Source organism: Cavia porcellus, unplaced genomic scaffold (genome assembly GCF_034190915.1).
Source record: "Cavia porcellus strain 051 isolate PalLab524CR breed Dunkin Hartley unplaced genomic scaffold, mCavPor4.1 scaffold_9, whole genome shotgun sequence".
NCBI lineage: Eukaryota > Metazoa > Chordata > Mammalia > Rodentia > Caviidae > Cavia > Cavia porcellus.
In genome coordinates, this window is record NW_026947492.1 from 40,382,058 (window position 1) to 40,392,227 (window position 10,170).

Below are 10,170 nucleotides of genomic sequence, written 5' to 3' on the forward strand. Positions count from 1 at the left end.
CCCTGACTTCATCATGGCTACCTGTAGCCACCTTCTTGGCAACTTAGAAGGCCCAGGATGATTGGGAAACAATCTGTGATATCTCCCAAGCCTCAGAAGTGACAGATAAATTCCTCCCCAACACAATGAAACACTAGGTTAGATGACTTAGCCACATAAATCAAGATGTTGATGGTCTTGGCCAACAAACAAACCAGATACAGTAGATAGAAGAGGACCTTTAGCAAGGGCTGTCTGCTGCAGAGCTCACATTGGGGTGTAGGAAGTGCTGCCTCCTCCAGAAATGTCTTCAAAATTATAAGTCCTCATGTCAGAGAAAACCCCTGGGAAAATGTCCAGGTTTCGCATGCTAGGTGTGCTATTCATCAAACAGTTGAGGTAGAGGAACCCCTAGCCCAGGGAGGAGAATTGGGACGGCTGCCTACCTTTACTCGGTATACAATGTACATGACCTATACAGCTATGGAGGTTCAGAGCTGGCAAAACAAAGCAGAAGGTGGGTGAAACAGTGCCTGTGTGGCTGCTATGGCTGTGGGACATTCGGGCTGATTACATGCAGATAAGCCAACAGAGATGTTCTGAATAGCTAGTGTAGCCAGAAACCCTCTATGATATGGGTTCTGCAAGATGTACTGAGGACAGCCCCAGGAATAGATAATCAGACTGTGATAAATTGGTTGAGGACAGAGGCTTACCTCATTGGGAGAATCCAGGTGACCTGTCAGAGCAAGTCACTATCTAGACTTAATAATGTGCTACATGACATTGACATACAGCTAATCATGTTTGCACTGCAGCACTGTAGCACAGATGAGGAAGTCCTCATGGTACACGTAAAGGACATGATCCTGGTGAGTGGACTGGCTGGCATGTTCAAGTCAGAGGAAACCCTTCTAGCCTCCCTTACAGACTGCCTGAAGCATGATGTTGTGGATGTCTTCCCCAGGCATGAAAATAAAACACCATAGTAAGGCAAGATCTGTAAAAGCTGTACTGGCAAAGGTGAAAAAGTAAAGAGGCCCCTGGTGAGTGAGACCATCTCCCCAAGAACAGGCTGGGGGACTCCTGAAGTTCCATAGCACCTGATCTGCACGGAGCTGCTGGATGCCAGCTTAGCTGTAGATAAGTTAGACAGGCAGACTTTAATTAGCTGATTGGCCAAGGCTAAAAAGGCCAAAGCAGCCTGATGAACCTGCAAGAAATGACATTGACCTCCTTTTACCCTGATTAGGAACAGGCTATGCTCCTCGGGCGACCAGAGGTCACATATGAAATTGCTTATTTACTGGTCCTCCAAAATTTATTGGACTATTTTATGTGCAATTTGTACTAATGTTGATGGATATCAGATCTGAGTCAATGCTAATATACAACAATCCAAACCATTTTACAGGACCTATCACTCACACAGAAGGGTATAGAGTCCCACCATATCATGATCCAGAAGCCCCAAGTAACTGGGTATCAGGTGGTTGTCCCTATTTCTGTATGATGTTTCCCCACTTGGTGAATACTTAGTAGGGGTGGGCATAGTGACTGGGCTCAGCTCAATGCCATGCAAGGAAATTTCCAGGTGAATTCATGTGGTAAAACTGTAGTCTGAGGCCACCCAAACCATGTGCCTCTGACACTTCCACAGGCAATGTGGGTTATGTGCATAAAACAGAACCAGCTACCTGGAGGTCATGAGGAGACAGGACAGACTGTCTTGAAATTGAAAAAAGCAGGGGTGATACTTCCTGCACAGAGCCCTTCAGTCAGGACCATTTTGCCTTCACCCAAGAGGGCAGGCAATAGGACCTTCCAGATATTGCCACAAGGATTTTTGCATAGCCCTACTTTGTGTCATCACCTGGCAGCCCAGAACCTGGCCACCTGCACCAAGCCACATATAGTGTCACTGTTTTGTATTGATGATACTATGTTAACCTGATTGTCTTACAGATTTAAGCTACTGTGCACAGTCTGAAAGAAGCTTTTCTGACATCAAGGTCAAGTACCTGGATTGTCGGTCAAGTTCTTAGGTGTTATATGATTAGATAAGACCAGACCCATGAAAGTATCTGAATTACAGGCATATATGACAACCCAGACCATTTTACAGGACTATCTAGGTTTTTGTGGCTGTGCCACACCTGGCTACCTTGCTGTGCCCTTTATACAAGACGACCAAAAGGGGCATGACATGGAACTGGACAGATACAGCAGAAACACCTTGATGGGTTTTGGTTACAATTATGAAAGGAAACCAAGAGTTGGTATTCCTGGATTAAGAAATGGCAGCCTCATATGCTGGTTTGCATGCCTGTGAGGAATCATAGGACAAATATGTGCCTATCCCATTCCAGAATTAAATGACATAGGTCTCCACTCTCACATGTTGGAGGATACAGCTCCAACAGCAGGCCTCTTTCTCAGCTAGCCTGCTGGCAACCAAACTGGCAGTGGTTTTGGGATCCATGAAGTACACAGGCTAAGAACCCATCCATGAGGACAAACTACAGGATGTGACTCCTAGTCCCTATGCAGAAGGGAAAGAAATATCTCTGAATGGTGCTAGATATACTAAGGGGTCTAGCTGTGACCCAGTCCCACAACGGACAATGGTCTCTGTCCAGTTCAGTATGAAAGTACTCTGGCTTGAAACCAAAACAGATAGGTAAAGCCAATGGGCAGAGTTGCAGGCAGTGCAACTGCTTGTGATTCATTTTTAAATTGGCCCATATATGTATACACAGATAACTGGGCTATCTTTAGGGGGCTGATGCTCTCCCTGCCAACTTGAGCAGCTAAAGAGTGACAGAGCACCAAAATAAATGATAGGGATACAGTCTTGGATTCACCACTCCAGGATCAAGCAGGCTCATCCTGACAGCGGTTGGAAGGCCCCTCTAGGTGGGACAAACCCCATAGAGATCACCCTGAACAAATAACATGCTCAAAGGCTTGCTCCTGCCCCTTCAGAAGCTGGCAGATCAATGCACAGCTGAAGATTAGATGGACATAATACAGTGGAGTACCTGTCCTAATTGAATGATGCTCTGTTATCCTGTTTGGCTTTTAATCTTTCTCATCTTGCTGATTTTAGTACTTGCCATAGAACTCTGGACTGTATCCCTAGAGGACTGGAAAGTTCTTTACAAAACTGCCTTTACTTTTCTACATTGGTTTACCTATTGTACTAACTACCTTGATCTGTTTTGTCAAGTTATAGATTCAATGCATTCTTACTCTGTCTAGTTTTGGTTCCTTATCTCCTGTTAATCTCAGTGTTTGTTATTTGCTGGGCTGCAATTCTAGCAGACTTGGAACTCAATAGGAAAGCTGCCTTTGTTCTCTGCTACTTAAATATAATTCTTGGGTTGCCTACAGTTAGCTATTTACACCAAAAGTGAAAATGACCCTCCTGCGGACAATATGCATTAACATTAGAGTATATGGAAATTCAGGACATTGGGAATTTCAGGTTCAAACTGAAGGTGCAAGTACCAAGATAATTCCTAATCAGACCAAGTGGGACCCCCCACAGCCCAAAGTATATTTGTATTTTGGAGATCACTGGTGTTTTCATTGACCCCTATACCTGTTGTAAATCACACAGGGCCCCCCGACTCCTGATCTATGTCTAATCAACATAAACCCAGGCTTAGACAAAGACTGTTGGCTCTGTGTCCCTTTCAGTCCTATCCTATCAAGCTTTGAGCTCACTCAAAATAACTCTGAAACTTAATTCAACTAATGTTCCTGATCGCTTACTTCAGCCCCATCCTACAATGGTATGGGGAAACACTTTCTGCTTCCTGGGTTCCATTAAGGGCCAAAATATCTCCACTGACTATAGATATGTTGGCTGTCACTCAGGTTTTCTGTTAGTCTACCCACCTTGGAACTTTCTTTGTTTGCCCTGACAGGGTGTGTCAAGTATTTGATAGTACCAAAATGAGTCTTCGACTCTTGCTTTGTGGTACCTGACCTCTCTGTTTATTCAGGACAATGAAGTCCCGCACGTGCCCATTGGTGACGTCAAAAACGTGACCCTGTGATATTGCTCTATTACTTGGGATAGTAATAACAGGGAGTTTGACACTCAGTGCTACAGCTGTGGGTGTAAGTCTACAACAATATTCATCGTTAAATGTCCAGATTGATGGACATTTTGCCAACATACAAAGCTCAACAGCCACACTAAAGGATCAATTGTCCTCCATAATCAGAGTCCCAGGTCTCCTGATAGCCCAGTATTGAAGTACCTGCCTTTTCTTTGAAGAAGAATGCTACTACTATGCTTACAAGTCAGGAATAGTGAGAAAAAAACTCCGGTCAGCTGAGGGAATGCCTCAAGCATAGAGTTCCAAATCTTATGAAAGGCTCTCGATGATGGGGATCTTTAGATTTTTCTCCCCTCATGGAAATGAGTGCTCCTGAGTCCTTTAATGAGCCTCCTGGCACCACTTCTTCTTTTAGGCCCTTGTGTGATCTGCATTTTGACATGCTTTATGTCTGAATGCTCTGCAGCTATACATCACTAACTCCTTTTGAAAATTAATTTTCCCATATCCAAGGCTTTCTCTGTGAGTCTGCTCTATTTGCAGATTACGGAGGAAGAGAACCAGGCCTCATGGGAGGAGATCCCAATCAGGAAACCAGAGCCATGCACAGATCCCTGCCAGCTTGGGGACAGCCAGACCCAAGCTTCTCTCCATGAGTCAGTGCCATTTGCGACTCCTCCTTGGGGGAGGAGATTCTTCCCCAGAAACATATCATTTTCATTGTTTTGTTGGGTTGGGTTTTCATTTTCTTCTGTTTTGTTTAGGTTAACTCTGATGGCATAAGCAGCTATTTAAAAGATAGCAAGACATGTTATGGAAGCCATTATGCATTTACTACTGGCTTGTTTCGATGTCCTTTATTGCATTCATTGTTTTGTTTTTATTGTTTCTATTCTATTTTGTTCTGTTCAATTTTTAAAATGCCCTAAGGTGGTATCTGCAGCTAGACTGAAGACAACAAAGGCCTTGTAGTAACTATTGTTGATTTCATTAAGGTTTGGAAGTCCTGTATCACTTATTCTGGTTTATTCTTATTGATTTTATTCTGTTTTACTTTCCTTGGTTTTATCCTCTTTAAAATAAATGTTATCCATTTAATCATGTAAAAAGAAAAAGAAAGTTATTTTTCCTTACCAGCTGCTTAGTAATAAAGAAAATGAGAAAGAAGAATTCCTTCTATAATAATAATAGGGGGAAATATAAGGGCATAATTATAGAATAGCCAACTTACATTTTACAGCAAACTTAAATATCAATTAGTGACCTGTGACTATTCTGCTGCTTGCTATGTAGTTAGCCTGCTAAATTCAGTCAGCCTTGACTGCATCCAGCTGCTTCTCCTGATAACCCACTGGGTCAACTTGACTGTGTCCAACTGCAAGGCTTGTGTTTTTCTTTACTTAGAAAAATATATATTGTTTCCAATTTGCTTCAAGAACTTCCTTTTGGAAAAAACTGACCCAGTCACTGGCACATTTAGTTCTATTTGCTCCACTCCAACCCTCTCCCGTCCTTCCCAATAATATACTTATAACTATCTTGCTTGACAACACGACTTTATACATGTAACCAATCATGTAATAACTGCCATCAGCCTTGTACTTTCTGTTTGCAAACTGTATTTAAACTGAACTCCTAAGCTAACTCATGGTTGGTGATTTGGACGAGTGTAATAAAAGTTGCCTAGTGTAAAGAGTCTTCGATTCTGTTTGATATGGGTTTTGCTGCAACAGTAGTTGGAAGGAGGGGCGGTTTGTAGAGATGAAAGCTTGGTTTTCAGAAATATATCTTCCCATATATAAACTACCATTTTTCAAAATACATTCTTAAATCTAATATTTTATTTTCAATGTTGAATATTTTTCCTAAGTAACTCTCAGTGTCATTTTGTTTTATATGCATGATGTAGATATTTCTCCTGCCTCCCCATTTTTCATAGAACTTAGCAACTATTTAAATATACACATCACTTTATGTTTGTTGCTGTTGTAAACTTCCCATGTCTTCTCCTTTTGTGGTTCGCATGATCTAACAGATTCACATGCTCTCCTTTCCTTTCTGCTTCATCTTTATGCCCTAGACACTAATGAGCTCTCGCTATTTATGCAAAATCACAGTCACCAAGCCCCATGTTGGGAGATGTTAGGTTCCGGTGAGAGGAAAACACTGCTTTGGATCTTCCCTTTAGGCCAACAAGTTCTCAAAGAAGTATCCTGCGCTGTGAAACTTTTCTTGATCAGCACCCAGCACCTATCCATTTTACTTCATCATTCAATCTTTTGTTCCTTCACAGTACATATTACTAATTGATGTACTTGTTCATCATTGATGTTCTTGTTCATTAATGTGTAGGCTTATTTACTGAGCCTAAGCCCAATAAACAAATAAATGAGTGAATGAATGTAAAATATATCTTTGAAGAGAAGTGATGACACTTTTTTTCTATACTTGCTTTTTTATCCCTGCAACTTAGTTCCTACTGCCCAGCTGGGTGGATCCTCCATGTTCCTCAAAACAAAGTTGGAAAACTCAAATATTCCAAGTCCCAAGCTATGGCCCTAGACTGGACAACAGCACCTCTGGCAGACGGTTGCCCAAACCAATGATACACCCAGAATCCAATGTGCATCCCTCAAACATATTCATTCTGTCAAACAATGTAAACAGTTCACAAAAACAAATTTGCTTTAAGTGTTTTTGAAACAATTAAGAAAATATACAGAAGAATAACATCTGCCCCTACCTTACTATTTGAAACTGAAATATAAATTAAGTCAAATCTTAACATTTTAATCGCTATTTTTAATATATTTGTGAACAAATACTTGGTAGCAACACATTTTAAATACATCAATAACTTACAAAGGTCATATCTTTCTGTGTCTCTATTAAACTAATGGATCAAAAGTGCCTTAGTTTGCAAGAAATAGCTAAAGGTGAGGGGGGAAAAGGAGGGAAAGCAAAGAAGAACCCAAGCCTTGGAAGTATAGCACCCTCCACAGCTGGTCCAGAGGATGGGAGACCGGCAAAGTTCAGGTTCCATTAATCTTAGTGGAAGCTAGTTCTGAGACATAGCCTGTCAAATGGATGAAACCACAGCTAAGATGCAATCTTACCAGAGTTGAAAAACATCCCAAGGTCTGTAAAGAAGGACAAATATAGCAAAGGGATTTAATAACTACCGTCGAATCACCAGCATCTGGAGGCATCATTAGAGATGATGCATTATCAATGTCCTGCAAAGTGCAATTCAGTGAGTTACATAGGACATGTCTTCACAAGCTTCCAGACTGCAGAGCAGTGGGCTATAAAGACAATCCCTGAGTTTAGGGGTCAGAGGTCAAGCTACATTTGGAAGCTGTAGCAAGATGTACCCCAGGGCTCTTAGGTTCAGGTTTGACCATCGAAGCTCCATGCCCAGATTGGAACTGAAGGTCTGAATCCAGAGTTACGCGCTCTGTGGCTACTGACCTGCGCCTCTTGGCTAGAGCTTGGTGGCCTGGCTCCTGAACTCGTTCCCGGGGAGGTCGGCCACGGCGAAGTCTGCCAGCTAATACGTGGATATCCCGGGCAGATGGACTTTGGGAGGGCTGTGGGGCTGGGCTGAACTCCTGGGAGCTGTGGGCTGTGGCCCTAGACCGGGCAGCAGCACCACTGGCAGATGGTTGCCCAAGTGCACAACACCGACGCACATTCCTGCTGCAGCAGGTCTCCTTGAGGGAAGCCACAGGCAGAGGGGATTGCTGAGCCTGACGAAGCCTGAAGTGTCTCAGGCCCAGTGAAGCTCTCTTGGCTGTATGGACATCCTTCCAGGGAGTTAGATCCTGCTTCTGGGGAGCCGTGAGTTCCCTGTGGTCCACTACTGCTCGATCTTGTCCCCGTTTCCATAACTCATAGCGCTCAGGTTGCAGGATGCGCACAAATGCATCCATGGAAAAGCTGACTCTGGCCTCTCCACAGCTGCACTGAGAAGCCACTTTACCATAATCAATCCACCGAGGGGTGGCAAAATTGATGGCCTCTGCACAGTTGAAGCCATGGTTGAAGCCAGCGTGATAGCCATAGGGAAACGTCACCATGAACTCCCCAGCCTCCTGAGTCATGCAGCTGAAGGGTATCCCATTGTTCCTGAGCACTGTGGGTGAGATGAGAGCCACCTTGTGCCTCAGGAATGCTCCACAGACCCGAGAGCTGCCTGGGAAAAGCTCCCTGGCCAGCCTCTCCAGGCGTTTGCCATGCTCTGGGGGCACCGCATACCACGTTTTGGGCTCCCCAAAGTGCAAGTAGTTGATGCTGTAGAGGTCCATGTCCTCTGTGTGCCATGCAAATGTGGTCTTCCACATTCCAAAGTACAGGTAGGGTGTGTTGACACCCTGAATGACAACTCCGCACTCCTGCTCCAAAAGATCCTGAATGGTTCCCAGGCAACCAAGGTTCCACTGCTTTGTGTTTTCATCAAACAAGGAGCCGCTGATGTCAGCACCATAAATTGGGGAATCATAGAGGCGATTCTTCCAGTACTTTCTCTCCAACTCTTGAAAATTCCGGTGTGGAGGAGCCTGATACTTTTTACTGTTTGCTAGATGTTTGTACTCTCCCACTGTCATGGGTTTCTTTCTTTTATGGTATTGAGTGAACACACCTGCCTGCCCAGAGACCACCTGCTGCAGAGGAGTGGCTATTAAGAGGTCACTGATATTGTCATAGGACTCTCTGGCTCTCCATTCCTTGGGAGGAATGACCTTGGCTAGGCCAGCTCTGTGAGCACCCTGGGATTCCATGTAGGCAATGTATTTATCAAAATCATTAAACTCTTCTTTGGTTGGATGAAATATCATTATGCTACAACTTGGATTCTGAGCACATCTGTTCTTAGATTTCATAGTTCCAATTTAATAGAAAGCAAGCTCCTAGTGTTTAGATATATTCTAGATAGTTGAGGACGCAGAAAAATGCTACTTTTCAATTGCTGAGTTGCTGCAGGTATGAAGCAACAAGATCTACTAGCCAACTTTTTGCAAATGAAATAATAATCTTCTTAGGCTTTTTGATTGATGAATACTATCCAGGCAGCAGCTCTACCCAGACAATGATGGTCACTCAGTCTGAAACTTTTCTCCTCAGTTGGAACTGGGCTCTCCCTCTTGAGTTCTAATGAATTACCCAAACCTGGGTGGATGACTCAAATACAGCACAGTGTGTCCTCATGAAAGTATCTAAAACAAAATCTGAAAGAATGTAGAAAGACTGAAAATTAATGTTTGGAAGAATTATTGGGAGACTATAAATTAAACACTATAATGAGATACTCTCATTTAAATGAAAAGCTAAAATTTTTACAAGATTGCAAATACAACAACTAGGATCTCACCTCATTAAAAAGTTTTTGCACTTCAAAAGAAATCACCAACAAAGTAAATGAAAACCGACAGAATGGGAAAGAATTTTAGCCAGCAATCCCTCAGACAAAGATAAATATCCAGAACATAGAAATTGAAAAACATCGAGCCCCCCAAATTCAAAGACCTTCTCTAAAAATGAGCATCTGAGATGAACACACATTTCTCATATGAAGATATACAAATGGCAAATAAATACATGAAGAAATATTCACTATCACTGGTCATTCAAGAAATGCAAATTAAAACAGCATTAATATTTCATCTCACTCTAGAAAGAATGGCTACCATCAAGAAATCAACCAATGACAATTGGTGGTGAGGCTGTGGAAAAAAAGGAACACTTCTCCACTGTTGGTGGGAGTGTAGACTGACGCAGCCACTGTGGAAATCAGTGTAGAAATTCCTCAAAAAACTAGGATTGGAAGTTCCATTCAATCCAGCTATTGCCCTGATGGGTGTTTTCCCAGAAAAATTCAAAAGGTCATGTCACAGCAATATATGTGTACCCATGTTTATAGGAACACAATTTGTAATAGCTAAATCTTGGAAACAGCCAAAATTCCCATCAACCGCAGAATGGATGAAAAGATGTGGTATTTTTATACAATGAAATATTAGCTATAAAAACATGATATTGAGGCTTTTATAACCTATAACCTGCTTGCCAACATTTACCAAATGGAGGCAACTTGAGGATATCCTCATAAGTGAAGTAAATC

General features: G+C 42.6%; 1 protein-coding gene across 1 annotated transcript; it reads right to left on the bottom strand.

Moving 5' to 3' along the window:
• Positions 1-6,830: 6,830 nt before the first annotated feature.
• On the bottom strand, positions 6,831-8,940 carry LOC100719778 (lysine-specific demethylase 4D). The gene has a single exon (XM_023564592.2). The coding sequence runs from the start codon at positions 8,930-8,932 to the stop codon at positions 7,376-7,378; it is 1,557 nt and encodes a 518-aa protein (XP_023420360.2). The 5' UTR covers positions 8,933-8,940; the 3' UTR covers positions 6,831-7,375.
• Positions 8,941-10,170: the final 1,230 nt, after the last annotated feature.

Excerpts from the sequence above, each read along its gene's own strand:
- LOC100719778 (XM_023564592.2), bottom strand. The coding sequence starts at position 8,932 with ATGAAATCTAAGAACAGATGTGCTCAGAATCCAAGTTGTAGCATAATG.